The 23,458-nt window shown below is 43.5% G+C and overlaps 1 protein-coding gene across 1 annotated transcript in view; it reads right to left on the bottom strand.

Annotated features, from left to right (window-relative positions):
• Positions 1 to 23,458, bottom strand: part of Cacna2d3 (calcium voltage-gated channel auxiliary subunit alpha2delta 3) — a gene marked incomplete at its 5' end in the record, with an annotated part of 864,940 nt that overhangs the window by 407,990 nt on the left and 433,492 nt on the right. Inside the window, 2 exons of the mRNA XM_048801015.1 lie at positions 3,337 to 3,450; positions 9,475 to 9,564. Of these exons, the coding sequence (XP_048656972.1) occupies positions 3,337 to 3,450; positions 9,475 to 9,564 (204 nt within the window). The remainder of the gene's footprint in view (positions 1 to 3,336; positions 3,451 to 9,474; positions 9,565 to 23,458) is intronic.

Genomic DNA, 23,458 nt, shown 5'->3' on the forward strand with positions numbered 1-23,458 from the left:
GGAGGAGGAGGAGGAGGAGGAGGAGGAGGAAGGAGGAGGAGGAGGAAGATGATCATCAGAGTTAGTCCCAGAAGCACTGATAGTATTGGATACAAAATTATACCTCCCTTAAGACAATTCCTAGGGAGTCTGCAGTTGAGGCTTGGGGCAAGAATATGGCAGGTTCTGGCAGGAGGAGAAGAGGGAAGACTCAGGGCCAATGTAAGAGAAGGGAGCAAATCTTTGGTGCCTAGAAACACATGCCCTGCTTGCGAAATAGTAAGTACCTGTTAATCAAGAGCAGTGTTCAGGGACTTCACACCTATGGGCAGGGAAAGCACGTGAGTGACATAGGCTGAGAGGAAATGATGGGGAGACATGAGGATCAGGACCACAAAGAGTGCATTGGCTGTCAAGGGGAACAGCTGTTTCTCAGCTCCAGTTCCTGGTTGCTTTAGGGAATGTAAACCTCAAAGTGCCAGCTGTACCCCATTATGAGAGAAACTAAGACATTAAATTTTTATATAGTATCTTCAGGTTTGTAAATGTCGACCAGCAATTGACAGTATTCTAAACAGAGTGTGGGCCAAGAAACACACACCAGTGCCCTGGGTTCGACCATGGGAACAGGTCTTTGCAATGGTTAACAGAGCGAAGCAAGAATGGCAAAACCCCATGCAAGAACCAAACCAGATTCCTTGGGCTGTTTCTTCTTGCAGTGGTTCTCCAAGTGTGGTTCCCCCATCAGCAGCATCGAAGTCTCCCAGAGACTTATTAGGAACCCAGATTCTCAGCCCCACCCAGGCTGGCTGAGTCAGAAGCTTGTGGGTGGGACCCAGGAAGCTGTATGGGAACAAGCCCTCCAGGTGATACCAAGGCTCATTCCAGTTTCAGAACCACTGTCTGATGGGAATCAGATTCCATCCTTAGAAGCTCTTTTTTTCCTCCCCTGAACCCATTTCCTGTTTTTACTTTACAATCTTGAGATTGCCAACTACAGCATGACAGACACGACCCCCTACTAAACTGCTAACATTCAACGTAATGGAGAAAGATGACTGCCTGGGCAATCCCCATCATCTCACTTTATCACAGTGCTAAATCATATTGGGTTTTTATGCAAATTTATTGCCTATGCCCTCATGGGGAAGTTCATAGAGAAGAGAATGGAAGTGTATATGAATGTCATGGAACTCTCCAGGATGGGGCAGAAGGGAAGGAAGCATGCTATCCATTTATAATAATAGTAAAAAAAGAACCTCTTGCTACAGAAAGAAACCTACTTCTGCTTCATAATATTTTATAAGCAGTGAAACGGCTTCATTTCTAGGACCCTCGCTCCACTTAATCCAAGAACAAACCTGGCCTAAAGTCAATATTGTTCATCCGGAAAGACTTGCTGAAATTTGTGTTTCGTTTCATCTAAAGATTTAGAACTCTGCATCCCCCAGTCTATGCCTCTCTACAAGTAAGGACAGAATGTTTAAAGACTAACATTTGTGGGAGACTGCTGTCCATCCAGTATTATCAAATGGGAGAGATTCATGGAATAGGTATGTGAATTGTGTGTGATGTAACACATTTGTTGTTAAATGAATTGCTTATTAAAAGGTCTCTTCACTTCTTGTTTCCTCCCCCCCCATATAGTCCTAAATGATGCAAAAGACCTTCACTGTGCTGTGAGATGTCATGTTACCTGTGAACATTCTATTTTGGCTGCACAATGTCCACAGCCCTCTTTTTGCTTTCTAGTATCAGGGTCTCTCACCTAGTCTCCTCAGTCACTAGGCCACCCCACAAAGCTGCATATTAGAATCTGCCACAAACCTGGAACTGTGTTATGTGGTGCAGGAATGCAAGTGTACCCAGCATCATTCTCCCTTCACATCACAAATGCTTATCAGGAATTAATTCTCACCTCTGACTGTCCCTGGGGATCATCATTCAAGATGCTGCCAGCGTTTAAAATCATCTTGTCCAAGAATGAACCTCCACCTTATCCAAGGTCTGTGTCCTAAACTTAGTGCTCATGGAGGGCCACATTTAATCCTGGTTGTCCTTTGGGCAGATGCCAGGTCAACATCCCGAAGACGTTTCAGTAAACCCAACCTAGCCACATTCCCTCCAGCTTCAGAGATAGTGGCCATTTCCAAAGTTAAACACCAGAAGAAGGAGCTGGCATCTATTTGGGGACCATTTTGTACAAAATATATATAGTTTTAATCACTGGACTTGCTTATAGTATTGGATACAAACTTATGCCTTTGTGTTCTGTGTTATCAGAAACATGTGTATCAAGAATGACTAAGGGAATAAGGAGCCACATCTCCCATCTCATGTTCCCACAAGGGTATGTGTTCCCTGGATACAGCTGGGGTACAGCTATCATTTGTCTTCTGTTTCTTTTTGGACAAGTGTGTATGGTTAGTTCAATTCTCAGAAAATAAATATGCAAAATAGACAAAGCAGAATATGCTTGACCTGGACTGAAATAGTCAGGAGAATGGTAATATCTCATGGAACAGAAAAATGCACTAGTGATACCCCAGAATGACATCCCATGCTGCCTGGTCTCTTCCCTCTGCTAAAATTCCACCATTTAAGTGAAACAGTGATGACCAATTGCCAACTGACTGACCTGTGCCTACTGGTGGAACTCATTAAAACACGGATTACAGCATCTCATCTCCAGAGATAATAGTTCCACAAGTGTGGGGTAAGAGCCAGACCTTCATAATGGTAGACATCTCCCCAGGCAGCTCAGTCTAGCTGAAAGCTTATGGAACCTCTGAATTAGGGCACTCAGAAATATGAATATCATCTGGGGGCACCATGGCATGTTACCCCAGATAAATAAATATGGCCACTTGGTAACCAAAGAAAGATTAGAACAGAGAGCAGAAGGGTTTTGTAAAGAGGCAGAGGCGGCCTTGAGAGATGGAGAGAAGGTTCCATCTAGGTGGTACTGGGGGTGGAGGAAGGAACCATAGAAACACGATTCATAAAGGAGACATTTTCAGGACCATCAGGCTGATGCCACCATTCTGAAGGTTCAGGGTCAAGCAAGCAGTTCCACTTGCTTGAGAAGGGCTGCCCGATATGAACAAAGCATTCTTCACAGTGAATCTTTTCACTGAACATGTTAAACATAATTTTACGGGTTTCTTCTCTCTTCCCAAACAGTTTCATTTTGAAAACAAGGAAAGCTATAGTATTCTGCTTTGGTCAACCAAAAAACGCAGGGCTGAGAAACCAGAGGTCATTATGAGATTAAGCCTACATGGGACACTCATCTGAAGACAATCAGAAGGTGATGATAAAGACTCCATCATGGAGATGGCGCTGGCATCCACTTACCTTCCGGTCCGGCCAGTTGTATTTTGCAAAGATGGTATCATAGGTGTCCACTGCCCCATCAGTTATGAGCATGATGGCCTGACTGCAAATACTTCCTTGTCCCGTGTGGTTGAACTGCGAACAGAAATAAGCTCAAAATAAAATACACATCAGAGTTGTGGGTACCTTCAAGACTTCAGGGGCACAAGGAGGGTTTGGGAAACCTCTCAGTGCAAGAGCTCATTGTGCACCACCCAGAAGGACCTACAGGATAAACTTTTTGGTATGGACCACCATGGTTGCTCTGACAGATTGGAACTAAAGGCAGACCCTGGAAAGATTTCTGAAAAATTATAGCCCGGATAAATTCTCATATCTTCAAGCATGGAACACTTTTCAGAAAATAAGCCCAAAGGAGTTGGCACAAGGAGATCTAAGGGCATATTCCGTGGGCAGCAGGATGTCTGCAGAGAGGCAACATATCTTCCAAAATCTAAAGGAGGCTCTTTAGAGTTGGTCTGATGGGTAGACAACGTGCCATAAAATAACATCAAGGACAAATAGAGAATAAATTCAGGAATAGGACAATTTACATGAGAAGCTTTAGCATTCCTTATTTAAGGGGTTGTTAATGATATATGTTATTCACATGTAACATTTTGTATGAGTTCACTCATTGGTATGTATGGGAAGCTGAAATTCTAAGATTGTGCAATGGTGTGCAAAACCCTAAAACTCACCTTTCCCTAGTGTTTTAAAAGTTCCTCATCTTTTTGAAGATGATCCAGAGTGACCAAACATAGCTGGCTGAGTAATGTGTCCCTCCCTTGAATCCAAGGTGAAAAATTCCTTTAATGAATGCTTTTAGTGGTGCAATTCAAAGTAATACCATGTCCTTTAAAACCCTACAATTACATGATAACGCTGAGGCCTGGGGAACACAGAGGAAATCCTAAACCTTCAGGAGTAAAACGCCCTCCTTTATAACCTGAAAATTTTATTTATTTGTTCTAAAAGGATTTGCTAAGTGCCCACATAGGGCTGGGGATAAAACACACACAAACACCTCTTCTCTCCTGCAGCTTCATATTCTCTTTGGAGAGTCATACAAAAAACAAGATTAATAAATAAACCATGTTGTATGTTTGATAATAATGACACTAAGGAGGTAAAAGGGGGGAAAGCAGAGGGAGATAGGAAAGGGGAAGGGAAAATTTTTTTAAAAAGTAGTCAGGGAAGAGCTAGGGTTGTGGCTCAGTGGTGGAGCACTTGCCTAGCATGTGTGAGGTACTGGATTAAATTCTCAGCATCACAGCATCACATAGTAAATAAATTAATAAAATAAAGGTCCATCAACTATATAAACAATTTTTAAAAATAAGTAGTCAGGGAAGACTTCACTGAGAAGGTGACATTTGAATAATTCCTAAAGGAAGTGCCTACATGGGAGAAGTGGGAAGGAAAGAGGCCAAACTCTAAGCACAGAGGTATCAAGTGGGAGTATAACCAGTGTCTCAAGAGAACAAATTATAAGAGTGAGCATGACCTTTAGTCTTGCTCTGGCTTCCAGTTTCAAGATGCCATATTTTGTTCTCACACTTCTGCCATGATGCCATCATCTTTCATTAGACTTTCAACAAAGACCAATCCAATGAGGCCCCTAGATCTTAGACTTTGGGTCTCCCTAACTGTAAGATAAATAAAACTCTTTTCTATATAAAGTTACCCTGCCTAGGGTATTTTGTTATAATAACAAAAAAGAGACTAATGTGGTGTACATGGTAGGGCTCCACAAATGTTAATTTCCTTCTCCTGCCTCTTCCTCTCTCCATCCTTCCCAGAGTTCCAGAGTCATGTATCAGTACTATGACTACGACCTTGTCAGTGACTACTCCTTAAATTCTATGTATTAGGCACTTGCTTCACGTTAGTCCTGGCCATAAGAGCCACTGCTATGACTTATACCAAACATATGCCCTGAATTATCAGCACACAAGGCTTATGATGCCACCATGTTAGTAGATAAAAATACCTGGAAACCAAAGCCATCACATGACAGAGTTGGCCAATGATTTCCATTCTACTGTCTTTATCACCATGTCTCACTATTCCACAAAGCTCTTCCCTGGAAGATAGAAGTTGCAAATAACTGCCCTGCTTATTCCAGGAAGTTCCTGAGAGATGTATCAACTCTTCGACAGAAAGCAGCAAAGGAAATTTATACCCTGAGACTCCTTGAATCCCTACACTCAAAATCTTCCCGTGTGTGTCCACCAGTCCTCCACAATAATATTACAGGGCTTTTTGTTTTGTTTCATTTTTTGGGTACCAGGGATTGAACTCAGGGGCACTTGACCACTAAGCCACATCCCCAACCCTATTTTGTAGTTTATTTAGTGACAGGGTCTCACTGAGTTGCTTAGCACCTCGACATTGCTGAGGCTGGCTTTGAACTCTAATCCTCCTGCCTCAGCCTCCCAAGCAGCTGGGATTACAGGCATGCACCACTGTGCCTGGCAACAATACAGTTCTTACTGGAACCTCATCAAGACTCTGCCCTTCTCTCCTCACTGCAAGATCCACCTTCAACCAGATGTCCAAGTGTCAATAAATATCCCACCTTCCTTCCCATGAAGATTCTCATGGTAATGCATTTTATTTCTTAATGCAGTAAGAAAAAGCCACCTTGTAACCTGGCCTTGAGAACAGGTTGTTCTGCAAAGTGTTTGGGGAGGCTTCACATCACACAGCCTTCGAAGCAGGGAATAAGCCCCACAGCAAGTCACTGAAGATAAGTGATGTATGCTCCAGGTTATAGACGCTCAGGAGGAATGAAAATCAGGATGCCCTTCAGCTGTTGTTCATACAACTCATTTGAAAACATTCTGGAAAAACTTTCCCAAACAAAGGGAAAGAAAGAGAGAGAAATGAAGGTACCTGAATAATGCAGAATAGAAGAAAGGGGCTGCCAGGAGCTATTTACTTTAAAACATTACTGTCCTCTCTGGCTGGTCCCTGGTATTTTCCGCTGCAATCTGTAGCTGGAGAATTTTGAAGAATGCAATTAAATTCAAATGCTTTGATGAGTAATATCTCTTCTCTTCATATTTGTCTAGAACTTTTTTTTATTGAATAGCGAGAGTGATGAAAGTGTTTTCCATAATAATAACAATGACAAGGGCCTGATGATGAACTACAATTAGCTCAGTGATTCATCAGTTAGCAGCGAAAATTTCAATGCATCCTGACATTTAGAGCATTTGGTTGTGATTAACAGTCTTTGAAATGTCACCAAATTTTATTTAATTGGCTAAGAAAAATTTTTTAAAAGGTAATCACTGCAAAGATCACATTCATCGCCAAAAAAGATAATTGCAGTTGTCACATGACAAGGTAGATGCTAACTGCTGTTAGCAAACTGGCTCTGTGTTCTTACAGCATCTAATGAATGCAGAGGAGATCAATAGCTGGAAGGGGCTTAGAAGTTTATTTGAATGCTCCTTTCAAAGCCACTGGTATCAACAACTGCAAGCCTTTAAGTCTTGTGAGCAAATACCAAAACTGAAATGTAGGTAATTGTAAGACAGAATTAACTCCATTTAATTATCGTAACCTCTGAACCATTCTAAACCCCAGCCACAGTCACAATAGCAATTCTGTGCATGTGCGTGTGTGTGTGTGTGTGTGTGTGCACGCACGCACGCACACATTTTGCGAAATAGCTTTCTTTCTTTCTTTTTAATTTCATACTGGCTTGCAGAGGCAGACATAATACACAGGAAGAGAGTTATATCACTTAAAGGTCACACTGATGAAGTGGAAAATAGATAAAGTGTCATTTTCATGGGAGATTAACCATCCCCAAGTTTGTTGAAGAATTTGACTATTAAAAGCCCAGTGGCAAGAGATGGGATAGAAATGTTTCTCTCTCTGGGATCAATGTGCGCTCAGAAGAACATGGTGCCAGCTGGCACCTATATCAAGAGGGACCTTTTATAACCTTTACTGATGCCTCAGTTTCTTGCTGTTCAGAATTTACGCCTCAGTCCATCTGGGTTTCTGATTTGGCAGACTCCACACAGGTTTTTACACATGAAGGCAGAGCAGATAGGTATGTGGAGGGTTTCCCTGTTCAAAAACACTTCTTCCCACACAAGGATTCAAGGGGAAAAAAAAAAAATCCACTCCATATTGGTGGTTTCTTTGGTCTAGGTATTCTCTGTGGGAGTGTGACTATGACATCTTGGAAGATACACAGAATACCCGACCCTGACATGTGCCCAGTGAGCCATGGCTTCTACCAGATGTTAAAACTGAGTTTATGATAATTATATAAAGTGTTCCTGAGCCAGTATGTGTGAGTAATGGTATAAATACTTTTTTGCAAGGTCTGCTCCCTACAGAACTTCTCAAGGCCTTTAATACATGGGAGTGCACCCTTAACCAAGACAAGGGAGGCATCTCCTGCCTTGCCCTCAAACCCCACGGTGGAGATCTTGGCCAATCAGCATTCATCTGGGTATGTCACTGGCTTAGGAGTGTCCAAAAGCACAACTGAAGAATGGAAGGAATGGACAAAGAAAAAGAAAAGAGAGCAGGGTAAAGTGAGAGGGCGAGTTAGGGAAGGAGATATTCACAGACATGGGTATAGAGTAAAGCATCTGGGAGCGGGCGCTGCCTCTAGAGCAAGAGTCGAGGATGGGTACAGTTGTGTCTAGAGCCAATGAGAATCAGGCTGGGGTGGGCTCTGTGTCTAGAGCCAATGAGAGTCAGGCTGGGGTGGGCTCTGTGTCTAGAGCCAATGAGAATCAGGCTAGGGTGGGCTCTGTGTCTAGAGCCAATGAGAGTAGCAGCTGCCCCCTGTCTCGGTGGTCACTGTGATGGCACACCCAGACCACACAACTCTGCTAAAAGCAACCAGGTATGACGTCGTCACACCGAACTCTCACCCCCTACACACAAAGGGTCTCCCAAGATGGGCTTTGCAGGCACGCATTGAGCACAACTGCCCACGCTACAGCCCCACATAGCTCCATATTTGATGTGACATTCTGTCTTAAAACTCTTTGTGAACAAGGGTCCCTGTGTTTTCATTTTACACCGTGCCTCACAATTCCTGTTGGCCAGTGCTGGGTCTAATCCTGTCCCCATTCAACACTTGAGGAAAATAAGGGTGAGACTGAGAATCATTTTCTCAAGGTCACACAGCAAGCCTTGCCTCTCAGCTCAGCAAGCCTAACCCCAGAGGTCGCAAGCTTAACCCCACATACTCTCCAACCCACTCCTCCACCGCTGAGGCCAGACAGCAGGAAAACAAAAACCCACTGCAGGACAGATTTCCAAAAATAGATCCTGCGATCCTGCGGCTCAGAGTAAACTCCCCCTGTCCTGGCCCACTAGGTTTTTGAGATAAAAACTGAGTGAACTTTCAAAATTGTGATAAGGTTTTTCAACATTATCATGTGGGAAGAGTCTGCTAAGATTCAGAGCTCAGCACCCCAAGAAGACACTCTCCTAGTGTTCAAACGGGAATTTAAAGGGGCAGCCTGGCCCCCTGACTCGTCCAACTATGTTCTAAACCACTAATATGCTCTTACCAGAGATGTCCAAATACAAACCCATGCATAAATATTAATCACCTCGGAGGAAGGCAAGAGGGAACAGCCTTAGGTTTATATTAAGGGGACTGACTGTGGTCCCTGCCTTTCTAGTTTTTCTCTTTTCCTCTGTAGTCTTCATACTGGCTCAGGATGGAGGTGGAACTGGCCTTCTTTGTGCCAACAGATTCGGATAAAAAAGACTCTAGAAATTAGGGCCAATCCTTGGCTTGAGAGGTCAGAAAAGTGGAATATGAGAAACCTAAATTTGGAAGTCAGACTAATTACCTATCACACACTGAATGAGAGACTCATCCACCCTGAGCCTCAGTTTGCTCACCTGCAAAATGGCACCAGCCTTCCCTGCACAGCTACCTGGATTCTAGCTGCAAAGGGGCCTGAATAACCTCTGGCTGGTTCTCCAGCTCCAGCTCAATCCCTGCCATGGATGTCACTCCATGTGTGTGCCTGTTTATACTCAGAACACCCCCAGGGCTTATAGTAACAGCGATACACAGTTACTCTTTCAGAGATGAGAAAAGCAAATCAAAGAGGAGCTTACATCACTGAGAATGTTGAAGGCCTCATTCAGAGCTATATCCAGCATTCCAATTCCTTTGGCAAAAAGCTTGTCCAGATGCTCCCTGAAGTGCTGAAACAATAAGGCAGAAAAGCCATTAGTATCCATCCTGTCACATGAAATGCCAGCCTTGAGTGGATAGGCACATGTCACAGCAAGACCGGTGACACTTAAACGCACACAATCAGAGCTGGTTTTTTCCTTCTACATTCAAAACAAAGGAATGCATTGGATATAACATTTATCTTTAATATTCACATTTTAGCTTTGAATATAGTTTAGGGAAAACACGGAGTCTCGTGAATTTCCAAATTAACTCTCCAGTTTCATCTCCTGGGACTCTTAACCCATCCTGACCACTTTAGGACTTGGCACATGCCCATCCTCTGGCTCCCCTGCCAAGCTCTTTCTAACCTATTTTTGGGGTCTCAGTATGGTCATCACCTGCTTCCTGCCCCAGAAGGCATTCCCAGACTACTCATCCCTTAGAATACTTCCCCCCATGCTATGCAGATCCACCTTGCACTTTGCTCCTCCTCCACAACCTGAACCAAATCAACAGCCTGGTCTTTAGGACTGCATGTAACCCTCAGCCCACTCTTATACAAAACTAGCTCTTGCCTTCCAGAGAACTATTTCCCATGATGTGACTTCCACCAAGAGCCACACTGTCCAAAATGGAAGCCATGAGCCAACTATAGCTATTCGCATTTAAATTCAGTACAATTACCCTACATTAAAAATTCTGTTTCTCAATAGCACTGGCCCCATTTCAAGTGGTCATTGGCCACATGTGACTAGAGGATACTGCACTGGACAGTGCAGATGAAAGAACACCACCATTATCATCATTGCAGAAAGTCCTGAATAGCACTGACCCATAGATGCATTAGTCATTTCTCCTCCTCATGCCAGTGTCTAATGGTGAGTCAGAGGAAGGACTAAGGCCTGTACCAAGTGGATATGTGTGATTCTTGCCTGGTACCCATTCCCCTTCTGATTTTCCTTCTGTCCTCCATGCTTTACACAGTCAGGATGAGTTTAATCTTTCTCCCTTCCAGATGAATGGGTGGGTCCATTTATCAGGCCTGTCCGATCTGTGAATTCTAACCTAAGGGCCAGTCACAGTCACACAAAGAAACTGACCCAATCTCTGGACTTTTCCTGGAATACGAGAGAAAATTCTCTTTCCAGCTCAATTGCTGAGAAGTCAGGGAGGGAGCAGGGGTGTCTGCAATCACCTGCTCACACTGCAGGGAAAGAGCTCACCTAGATGAAGGTGATAGCCAAGGATGGCAGAGCCCACAGTGCTGGGGCCGAGATGGGATCTTATAATGACATGACCTGAGCCCCTCCATCCAGGCCTAGCTTCTTCAAATGAGGTAATCAGTAAATTTGCTCTTTTGCTTAACCAGTTTTAGGTGGATTTGAGCCTCTTAATTGAAAACATCCCTGCAGTTCCTCTGCAGGTAAGTGAATCAGTAAATTTACCCTTTTGCTTAACCAATTTTAGCTGGATTTGGGCCTCTTAATTGAAAGGCTCCCTACAGTTATCTAAAACATCAGGAAGATCCTGGATGGTGAGACACCATCTCTGATGAGCTTTCCCATATAAAAATGATCCTCCTCATCTCACCTCTGCACCCTTCTCCTCTTCTTGTTCACTGGCATGGTGGCATGGCACTGTGTGGCTCACTGAGGGCCTGTGCCAGCCACAGCAAGGCGCTTCATGCACAGCAGGCTCTCGGCGTTCACGTGCCTAATGGCTTAGCAACCACTGCTTTGGCTGCCAACAGCCAAGAATCATCTGTGATGATGCTAAAAGTGAATCCTAGCCACAGGCACCTGAAGGGCAGTGTCTGGAATGAAAAAGAGCCACCTGCTGACTGCCCTGCATCTCTCACCACACCACTGATTTCTTCTCCTCTACTCCCAATTGTTGCCACTGTAAGATTCAGAAATTGTTGTATTTTCAGCAGCTTGGTAGGCTGAGGTAGGAGGATCGAAAGTTCAAAGTCAGCCTTAGCAACTTAGTGAGACCCTGTCTACAGGTAAAATATTTTTAAAGGGCTGGGGATGTGGCTCAGTGGTTAAGTGCCCTTGAGTCCAATCCCCAGTACAAAAAAAAAAAAATTACATTTACTGCCATCTCATTATCATTGTTGTAGATAAGCAACTGGCAGAAAGACCCTGTGGGGTCTGAAAAAAGAAAAAATAAAGAAACCGAGCTAGGAGTCAGGAACTGAGTTCTAGTCTTGGCTATCCCATCTACCTGCTGTGCCCCGTGACAAGCAGCATGAGCTCCAACCAGGGTATTGCCCTGGGGAGTGGGAGTGGGTAGCACTACCTTAGGGGTGGAACAGCAAGAGCCCAAGGCCTCTGAGCTGCAGGTAGGAATTGATTCCCAATCCCCCTCTACCTTTCCAAAGCCTGAAGGAGACACCTCCCTTGTCTGCACCCTCATTTCCCTCTTAATGCATAGGGGTATGGAGCAGGAAAAAGCCGCCATCCAAGAGAATTCTAGTGAAAGACAAAGATGAGACTGTTTTCATTTCACAGTCACTGAAAGAAAAGACTGTCCCCCAGGGTTCATGGCAGAGAAGGAAATCAGTGTCAGAGCAGCAACTGAGTAGTCACCACAGGGAAAGTGAGAGTGGCCGGTGCTAGCCATCTTAAGGATACTTAGTTAGGGTCCCATTTGATACATGCAGAAGTGATTAGAAGAAAACTAGGGTTTTGTGGATGGGGGCTCTGCCCAGGTAACATCTTTGTGAGTCTGTTACTATCTCATGTCCACACTCTCTGGCTTTTGTCTCAACCTGTATCATTGCCTCAAACTCCGTTATACATACATGATACCATATAGGTGTATCTCCAAGTTCACTAACTCATTAAGCCCCAAGTTTTCAATTCTGCAAATCCATCAATGAAATTGATACATATGCATTAAAATAGGTTGGCAGTTATCGTCTAGAATTTACTAAAATTTGTTATCATTCCTAATATTAATACTATCAATAATATGAATCAATATTACCACTAATCATGTACCTATTCCTTTTCTCAAAAGAATAGAACTCTAAAAACACAAATATGTATTTCGAAGTTATCATGAATGATGTATTCAGTGCGCAAGTTGTTTTAGGTCTTCCATGTATGGGATGATGAGACATCGTGGGTTAAAAAGTTTTAAGCCTTCCACAAAAGAAAAGGAGGAGGGAGGGAGGAACTGTTTTCAGTATTTGAATATTAAAAAAAAAAAATCCTAGAAAGCTTTATTCTTCAAACATCTAGGTCAACTTCCTGATTTGCAACTATATAATCACACACACCCTGGAAAATGACTTATTTTGCCCTTCAAGGGTCAGGTTGTCCAAGTGGATAGGAACAAGGCTGATTGCACTGACTCCAAGCCCCGAGTGTCCTCAAGAGGCCAGCTCCAGGACAGAAGGCTCAGGACTGGTAAGGGGGAGCTGATCAACAACGCTGCGCCAGAAGGTGGCCAGTTTTCACTATCTTTCTGAATTAAAATCAACAGTTTACTGGAAATGGTGACAGTTCCATTTTATTCTGAAACCTCAATAACAGAAGAAGAGGGTGGCTTTTTATCTTTGCTCCAGGCGACTCATGCAACATATGCTGCTGCCCAGGAAAAGGCCTTGCTTCCAAAGCAATTAGTGTAGCTTAACGCCTGGGGAGATGAACCCGCACGTGCCATGGCTGCCAGTGCCCAGGAGCCAGCGGGCACCGCAGAGCTCGCTTATCTCTGCCAAACAGTCGCCACGTCCAGGCCAGCGCAGGATCCCGGGGAAGTCACCTCTCCTTCCACCAGCATTTGATTTAGTTGAATTATACTGATCCCTCTTTCTGTGACAACAGTGCTTATATTTTCTCCCTATGTGATTATAATAAATGTCTGAGTCCTCCCAATCCAAAATGGGGGAGTAGAGTCCAATGTGGACATCAGGAGACAAAATAACTCTTCTGTCCCCAGATCCCTGAAGGCCCATGGTCCTAGCTGTGGTGTACAGACAGATTTAGTGGGAATGAGAGCTAATAGCCACCTATCCGTGATATACCCATCAGGGTTGCTCAAGAACTGCAGACCTTAGGAATGAAATTCATACCCATTAGGACACTTGGCCATGGGAAGGTTTCTGAAATTGCCTCACCACGTCCTCCAACACCAGCCATCCCTGGCACTGTGACCACCTGCATGCCAGGCACTGTGTGTTTTTAATACGGTATTTCACCTGATCCTGCTAACACCCTTAAAAGCAAGGTCACAGCCCTATTTTATACATAGGCTAAAGGAGACTCAGTTTGGAGAAATCATTTGCCCAAGATGGCACAGCAAGTATAAAGCTGAGTGGGTTTCAAAGTACCAAGCCCCATACCTACAGCCCTGTGCAATAGAGCCCCTTAACACACACAGGACACAGCTGTCCCTTTCCATGAAAAAGTGAAGCATACAGTAAAACCATGATCCTGTCCAGGGCTGATTCCATGAGTATGTGACCTATTCAGTGACCCAGAACCCATGCTGAGAAGGACCCCATGCGTGGTTGCATGCTCTGCTGCTGCTGTTTTGAAACTGTTAATAAATTTACCTTTGAATGTGCTGTCTGTAAGTAAGCCCAATGGAACAATGGAGCAAATATGTGATCCATGGAGATACATCGCCTGGGTGCCCACTGCCCCATTCACACACAGCATTTTTAATGTCCCAGAAACATGGACTTCTGTTGGGCAGCTCTAGGGAAGGTTTTTTCTCAAATGCACTTGACTCCAGTGAATAACTGTGCACTGTGACTGTCAGGTGGCTCAAGGTATGCATTCATTGACAAACTAAAATTAAGGCATTATAAGAGAGCCCTGCATAGCCTCTCCAATTTCCAGCTCTATCAGAGCTAGACAGTACCAGACATGGTACCACCTGCCTTCCTAAAAGAGGGATGTGGTTTCCATGAGTCAGGTCAGGCTGTGTAGATGAGCAGTGTCCCAATGATCATGTCTCTCTCATGCCAACCTCCTTGGCAAGATTTCCAAGTAAGCCTTCTGATAGTTCGGCAGTCCAAACGCAAAGTGCAAAATCCGCTCATCAGAGACCCAGAAGGTGCCCACACCTGTCTTCCAATCTGACTCGGACACCAATGCCATGAGATTATTTAATGTAAATATGGGCTTTTTGTCTTGATGTAATTCCTTCTGACAAAACACCCCACAACCCTATCCACGATTTCCCCCATGCTCCCACTTAGCCTGTGAAATCCTGAGGCTGAATTTTGCAGCCTTTTCTTAGCAATTGCTTCTGGGGTATAGGGCCCTGCACAGTCAATGCATTGTACAGGAAAGGCACCATCTCGTGCTCTGGTCACCTCCAAGCCCGGGCTCCTGTAAATCAGACTGCCACTTGATTCCAGTGGGGTCATGGTGTTTCTCAAAGTTGAAAAACAGAATGTCCAAAGAGAGCTGGTAGGAGAGAGGCAGGACCAACCAGCTGTTTGCAATTTGGGGGAGAAAGTACAGACACTGATAGAACCGTGTAGAAGCCATTCCCCATTTCTCCTTCCCATTGTATAGAACAAATTGAAGTGTCTGAAGGGAGCAGCTGCTTAATGGCAGAGCCAAATTAGAGACAAGATAGAAATCCTGGATGTGAACAATGAATGTTATTTCATACCAGGTACATCAGACAGATTAGCTCCAACTTCATTTCAATGGCAAAAGCGCTAATTATTCCATGCAAGATGATGGTAGTGAGCTCAGAATTGGGGATCCTGTACAACTGGGAACTCTCCAAAGCAGAACGGTACCCTACTTAGGCAGTTCACATTCCCAAGGAACTGCTAAGAGGGACATGCTAATGACGGTGTCCAGAGCAAGACTGCAGGCTTTCATGAGCTCATGGTCCTCCTTATGAGGTCACCTGTACTTAGAAGAGCACCTCAGATCCAGGCTCTGTGAACCTTCAAGAGATGGAGGAAAGCCACACCCCATAGGTTTCCTGGGACAGCAGCACCTGCTTTGTCTCAGCAAGGTACCGTGGTGTGTGTGTAAACAGCACGTCTTTTTGACATTTCCAAAGGTCCAAGTTCATCCTTCATAAACTTCGTGAAAACCTTGATTTGATTTGAATTTGTTTCTCAGGAAGAACGCCCTCATCAGCTCTGGTGTGTGAGAGCTGACAGAAGTCAGAGTTTCAGTTAATTCCAAACATGGTGCCCAGCTCCGTGGATGCCTCCGCTCTGAAGCAGTGTGTTTACAGCCGGCATCCAGGGAGCATGTGAAGCAGACGCGGCTCTGTGGATGCCAATGGCTCATCCTCACCAAACCATCCGGTGCTGTCATGCTGACCGCCCTCTGCACCAAACTCAGAGCTACTGCCCAATGAGGCAGGCAGGTGGGTGCAAAGACCCAGGGCAGAGCCACACTCACCCCTGGAACGGTGGCAACATTCATTTCTGGGGCATATTTTGGCATAGACAAGTGACCCCAGGAGACAATTAAATTAAAAGCTTTTGGGGTATAATCACTTGGTAGATTTGTGTAGCTTTACAAAACTTATATTCAATTAAAACATGTTTGTTTCAATGATCCCTCTATTTTGTCAAACTTAATAGGAGTATTAAACTTAATTTTCTCAATTCCTTCCATTCTCATTCAAGTCTGAGAATAAACAAATAGCTTGTATGACACTGTACTTTTTAGGGACATAAAACATTTATTAGCCTAGGCCCTGACTAAGTATTTAGGTTCCTAGGATTTTGTTTTTTTTCAACCATTACTGTGGTGAACGCCTTTGTGCCCACATCATAGTATATATGTGTAGTAATAATAGTTCGGCCACTTCGTAGAAGGTAAATGATTGGGTCATTTATACACACACACACACACACACACACACACAGAGCTACTGTGGCATTTAATAAGGTAATAAAAAGTACTTAATGCTAAGTACTTTAGGCATTTAATAAAGTAATACAGAGTACTGTGGGTATTTATTGAGGTAATACAAAGTACTTAATGCAGAGTGAGCATATAGCAAGCACCCAGTAAGCGCAAGGTCTCATGAGTAGGACACCTATGACTTCAGAAGACTGGAGCCCCCACCAACATGTTGATGCAACCTCATGAGAGACCCTGAGCCAGAACAACCCAGGTAAGCTACACCTGGACTCCTAACCCCTGAAACTATATGATAGTAAGTGTTCATTGTTTTGAGCAATAATAGATAACTAATACACCCCCACCTAGTTTAATTTGATACACATTATATTAGTTCATCTATAACTATTTCACTGCAATATATGTGTCTGAAATAAAAAGACTTTAACAAACAAGACCTTAATACACATGTTATATAATGTCAATCAGAGTCACATAGTTTGAATCAGGATCCAAATGAGGTCTATATCATTGTGATCAGTTCAGAGAGGTCTCTTATGCTAGGGTTACTTCCTCCATTATTCCTCCTCTGATTTTGTTGTTGTTGTTGAACAAATCAGGTTGTTGGTCATGGAGAATATTCCAGAGTCCCTATTTTACTGATTGTTTTCTTGAAGTGTCATTTAACAGATTGTTAGATTTAGCAGCTTGATCAGGTTGCAGTTGGGCCATTTATTTATTTGGTATTGAACGTCACTCATGGTACTGATGTTTCCTCAGACAAGTATTTGGTGGCCTCCCTGCATTGATGGAAGCCACTGATGCCTGATGCCTAGATTTGTTAATGCATTAGGGGTGTGACATGGTGGGGTATTTTAATTCCATCACCACTCCTCATTTATTAGATGAAAAATTTGCAGAAAAAGAAGCTTCCCTCTTGAGTTATTTAGTTATCTGACAAATCACTTGGCTGGGGGTGTGGCTCCGTAGTAGAGCGCATGCCTGGCAGGTGTGAGGCCCTGGTGTATCCTGGGTATACCCTGGGCTCAGAGATCCAGGAAGGAAACAACTCTGTTGGAACTTATAGGCATTTAGAGTTCATGTTCAATAAATTATGAGCCAGAATGGTTGTTTAAGGATCAAGAGGCCTTCAGATTCAGAACAAAGATTGAATATCAGGTTGTGTGGTTCATGATATGGGACAGATGTGCTGATCTCAGAGACCCTCAGATAAGCAGCAGGTGGGCCATAAATTAAACAGGAACATGGACCTCAAAACACAGGGCCATTTACATGCTATAAACAAAACAGTGGTAATCCACAGGAAATTCAACCACAGGACATGAAATCAACAAAGAGCTTTATAGACAACATGCATGCTCCTATTCCAGAAAATTAAGATTTAATCACTGGTGAGGGAAATAACAACTGAAAAAATCTCTCCCAGAAGGAATCTTATGACATGATGATAAAGGAAAAAAACAATTTCTGTCTTTTGAACTCATTTTTGAAAGATTAAAGTTATAGTTCTTTTAAATATTCAAGTTGTTTTTCTAAAGCAAAACACCTGGTTGTAATTATGTAGTCGACCTGACAGGTAGACATATAAATTAATAAATACAACATACCCTCTAGAGGCCTCACGGCTCAACTAAATATCCACTGTGCTAAGTTTCGCAGCACGGGTCCTCTTTGTGGGGAAGCCTCATGACATTTAGAATTTCTGCCCATCTGAGAATGCTGTTCATGTAGCGCTTCTTCATGTCCCGGGGGTGGTCCATTTTCACAGTGGTCCACTAAGACCTCTGCCTCTCAGATCCAGCAGGACCAGGGGCCCCTCCTCTGAACACAGATCACTTATCCCAGCAAGGCGGGATTAGGAGAAACGAGGGGTCCGGTCTTGTCTGCCACTGTGGATTGGGCCATTTTAGCTGGTTCACAAATCAAGTTCTCATTTGGTGCTGAACAGGCTGGCAACGTCAGACTAAGAAACAGGACTTATCCCTTCCCAGAGTTTGGGCATCTTCCCAATGCTCTGGAGGTTATCTGCGTTTTAGCTCGGAAGGAAGGGGTTTCGTGTGTTTAATTAACACATCTCTTCTAAACTCTTAATTGAGGTTAAAAGGACTTCAGAAAGAAAACCATAATTCCCATCATGCAGAGAAAAAAAGCAAAATATTTTCTAACATGGGTATAACAATCTTCATAAATATAAAAAATGCAGGTGCTGCAGTACATCCTTTATTTGGGGTTCAGGCCCTCCTCAGGGATCCCTGACTTCATCTTCACAAAGCCCTCTGGTTTTTCCCTCTGTGACTCGGGGTTCTGGGGCTGCTCCTGATTCCAGTGGACTATGAAGATGAGTCTCTAGAACAAATGGTTCTAGGGGTGGTAAGGTTCCACAAGAGTGCTTCCTTGTTAAATCCGCGAGAAAGACCCTGCTGGCCTCTAAGTCAATGATACTATTATGGTTTAAATGGAAGGTGTCCCCCAAAAGCTCATGTGTGAGACAATGCAAAACGGTTTAGAGGAGAAATGACTGGGTTATGAGGTCCTTAATGCAATCAGTAAATTAATCCCCTGGTGGGGATCAACTAAGTAGTAACTCAAGGCAGGGAAGGGGTGGCTGGAGGAGGTGAGAATTGGGAGATTGCCTTTGGGGTATATATCTGCATCTGGAGAGTGGAGTCTCTCTCTGCCTCCTGATCACCATGTGAGCCACTTCCCTCGAACACACTCTTCGGTCATGATGTTCTGCCTCACCTTGAGTCCCCAACGATGGAGCCAGCTGTCTGTGGACCAAGACTTCTGAAACCCTGAGCGACCAAATAAACTTTTCTTCCTCTACAATTGTGCTGCTCAGTTCTTTTAGTTGCAGCAATAAAAAAGCTGACTAAAGCAGATAACTAACCACAAAACATCAGGCCATGTAAGAAAAAGAAACGCTCCTCCAATAGGGGGCACACAGTATGGAACCCACTTCCAGCCCTGCCAGATACGGAAGGCAGGACCTCATTTCACCTCCAAGGAGCCTCTAAGGAAACTCAAGGAGACAACCCTGGGACAGCCACATGGTGGCAGAATGAATAGCGCTGTTGTGAATCCCACACGTCCTGGGACACACCGGCAATGAGCAGACCTGCACACTGTCTTTCAGTCTCACCCTTGTTAACGGCATCCTTGAGAGAATGTGTTATAGCACATTGGGGGTGAAAGCAAATGAAAGAGAATACAGAAGGAAAGAAAAAAAAAATTGGAATCAGACCTCAACCGATCAGTGAGGCTTTATTATTAAGCAATGGAGGGGCAGGTTTTTTTTTTTTTTTAAAGAGAGAGAGAGAGAGAATTTATTTATTTTTTTAGTTTTTCGGCAGACACAACATCTTTGTTTGTACGTGGTGCTGAGGATCGAACCCGGGCCGCACGCATGCCAGGCGAGCGCGTTACCGCTTGAGCCACATCCCCAGCCCAGGTTTTCAAGAGGGAAATTGGCCACGGGCTACAATAGAGTCTGAGTGCTGTAGGATTTACAGGGGCTGAGTCCCAGCAGGAAACATGTTGGTTACAGCTGGAGGGAGACCTGGGGCAGTCAGGGGAAGGGTTGTAGAGAAGGAAAATTGCAAAACGTTGAGAGGCCATTCTTCTATCCTTCCCCTTGAGGGTTGTTATTTTTCATGTCTTTCAAAGGGTGGGGATAAAGATCATGGGGGCTCAGTACTGGGGACAGACAGCCCAGTGATAGGTGGGGGCCAGGTGGGAGTCCCTTCTGGGCTCTCCCCATCTTCCCTTCCTGCCTTCCCCCCGGCTGAGGCCTGGGCTTCTATTTTATCCTGCTGCAATGACTAAGGCTCCAACTTACCACAGACATGGCAGGGGGGTGGGTAAGGGGAACAGTTGTAGATAAGGGAAGTGCCCTGGGGTCTATTTTTCCATATCCTCCAAAGGGTAAGTTAATATGATACGCAATCTTTTTTAAAAAGGTAAACACTGCTTTAACATTATGGGCACTGAATTCGTTTATTTTTAAAACAAAAATGCTGGTGACTCCAATAATACTAGGGACCAACTCTTTTTTTTTTTTTTCTTTTCCTCCTCTTCTCCTTCCACATCTCAGCAAAACCTGAATAGAACTTTCAAGGTAGTACCATGTATTAAGTATGACTTGCACCAAGAGAGGGACTCTTGTCCACGTTTGAGAAGATTCTGCTCCATTCTCCATCCCTTTTCTGATGTCCCGTCAGGGAAGGGACTGGAAGGCCCTGTGCCCCCTGCTTTTTTGGGTTAAAAAAATTTGTCATGAGCACAGAGCAAGCACACTGAATTCACAAGACAACATTTGAGAGGGAAAAGGACTCCACTGCTGAATGACTCGAATCACGGGGATCTTGAGGACAAATATAAAAAGACCAGCTGACCGGGACGATGCCCTCTGGGGCGAGAAAGTCCCCTGCAGTCTTAGGAGGTGGGACATAAATTGAAATGTGGAGAATTGAGAATCATTTGAAATACACTTAGCAAAAGAATTTTCGTAAAAGTACCTGAAGCAGAAATAGGGTTTGAGAAATGATTGACAATTAGAAACATCATGTGACTTGAAAACCCAGCCACACATTTAGGACACCACCCCCCACCCAACCTTCCCCTACACATCCTTCCCTGGATTCTAAGTCAATGCCAGGGCATGAGTGCTTAACCACATCCTCACAAAGATGGCATGGCCACTGTGTGGTGAAGGAGAAAGCCAGGAGGAAAAGAGGTGTTGGATCTGAAACATGGAAAGCTCTGGAATATGGAAGCTAATGAGAGTCACATCTAGTCCCTCAAATGTTGTGATTTTGAAACAAATCTGCATTAATATCCATCTGTCAGCTCCCACTGATCAGAATCTTGGGATGGACAAGGAATGGAAATGGAGAGTTTTGAAAAAAGTATGACATGGGCCAGGCATGGTGACACACACCTGTAATCTCTGCAACTCAGGAGGCTGAGGCAGGAGGATGACAAGCTCGAGGCCAGCCTCAGAACTTAGCAAGACCTTGCCTCAAAATAAAAAATGAAAATAAAAAGGACTGAGGATGTAGCTCAGTGGTAAAATGCCCCTGGGTTCAATTCCCAGTACTATTAAAAAAAGAAAAAAGGGTTACATGTGATTCCGCTGTGCACTGTTGATTAAAATCTTCTGCCTTAAGAAACTCAATAAGCAGCTCAACTCACAATAGCTAAACTATGGAACCAACCTAGGTGTCCTTCAATAGATGAATGGATAAAGAAAACGTGGTACATGTACATATACATAATGAAAATGTGGTATATATAAGAAATGGAATATTACTCAGTCTTAAAGAAGAATGAAATTATGAAATTTGCCGGTAAATGGACAGAGCTGAAGAATATCATGCTAAGTGAAATAATCCAATTCCAAAAAACCAAGGTCCAAATGTTTTTTCTGATATTTGGATTCTAATTCACAATAAGGAATTGAGGGGCTGCTAGGGAAGAATAGAGTTACTTTAGATTAGGCAGAGGGGAGTGAAGGGAGGGGAGAGGGTATGGTGGTAGGAAGGATAGTAGAATGAATCTGATATTATTATCCTTTGTGCATATATGACTACATGACTGTGTGATTCTACATCATTTACAACCAGAAGAAGGAGAAATTATACTCCATTTATGTACGATGTGTCAAAATGCATTCTACTGTCATGTATATAACTAATTAGAACAAAATTTTTTTAAAAAAGAAACACAAAATTAAAATGAGCAGTTTATCCAGAAACAAACAAATGAAAGGTAATAAACTAAGATTCTTGGAGCATTTATTCCAATAACTGCCAAGTACTTATATCAGGTATTATGTGTTCAATTGTGTCTTTTCCCTATGTCCCACAAAAAGATATGTTGAAGTCCTAACATCCAATATCTTAGAATGTGATCTTATTTGGAAAAAGGCCATTGCGGATGTAATTAGTTAAGTCAATATGAGGTCATGAGGCTGGGCGCCTAATCTAGGATGATTGTGTCCTTATAGGAGACACAGGTTTGGACATACCCAGAGAACAGACAGCTACATGAAGTTGGAGGCAGAGACTGGGGAGATATGTCCAGAAACCAAGGAATGCCACAGAGCTCCAGCCACCACCAGAAGCTAAGAGAGACATGAAAAACCTCCCTACAGGCCTCAGAAGAAGCATAGCCAACCCACACCTTGATTTCAGACTGTTGACCTCCAGGACTCAAGAGATGAGAAATCTGAATTATTTTAAGCCACCCATTTTATGGTACCTTATTAAGGCAGTCCAAGGAAACTAACACAACAGCATTTCCCAAATTGTCACCCACAAAACTTACTTGATTAGAAAAAAATTTGGAAAGAAATTATTTAATTCCTTTGGAGACTCACAACGTATGTGAGCTTTTTTTCAGGTTCTGAGAAGTTCTGCAGCAAAAATTTTAAAATTTGTGAAATCTGTCCTTTCTAAGCTTTGTGGAGCCACAAAATCTCCTCTTCCTGCTCCCCATCAACTCACTTAATAACATCTCATCCTTGAACTAAGCCTTTTGGAGAAACTCCAGTGTGTCCAATCAAAACAGAGAAGCATGGTATAGACATTCTTTGTAGAAAACATGGTCAGATGCCTGATTTCCACAGCCACCCTTGACAGATGATGTGCCAGTGGGAATTAAGACTTTTCTAACACCTTCACCTCCTACCTGAGTTATCCTCTGTATTAGTCAGCTTATGGCTGCTGTAACAAAAACCACCAACCAGGCAGCTTAAATAACAAAAATGTATATTTTACAGTCCTAGAGGCTGGAAGATCAAGGTGTGGGCAGGTTTGTTCTTTCCTGAGGGCTCTTTCCTTGGCTCATTGACATGTCATCTCAGCTTTTCCTCTGTCAACATGTGTTCTTGATGTCTCTTCTTCTTCTCCTAAGGACAACAATCATATTGGATCAGGGCCCCACCCTATGACCTCAATAAACCTTAATTATCACTTTAAAGACACTATCTTTGAATACAATCACATTAGCTGCCCTCATACATTAATATGTCCTTAAACATATTAATATGGAAGGA

This window comes from Marmota marmota, unplaced genomic scaffold (genome assembly GCF_001458135.2).
Source record: "Marmota marmota marmota unplaced genomic scaffold, marMar, whole genome shotgun sequence".
NCBI classification, from domain to species: Eukaryota; Metazoa; Chordata; class Mammalia; order Rodentia; family Sciuridae; genus Marmota; species Marmota marmota.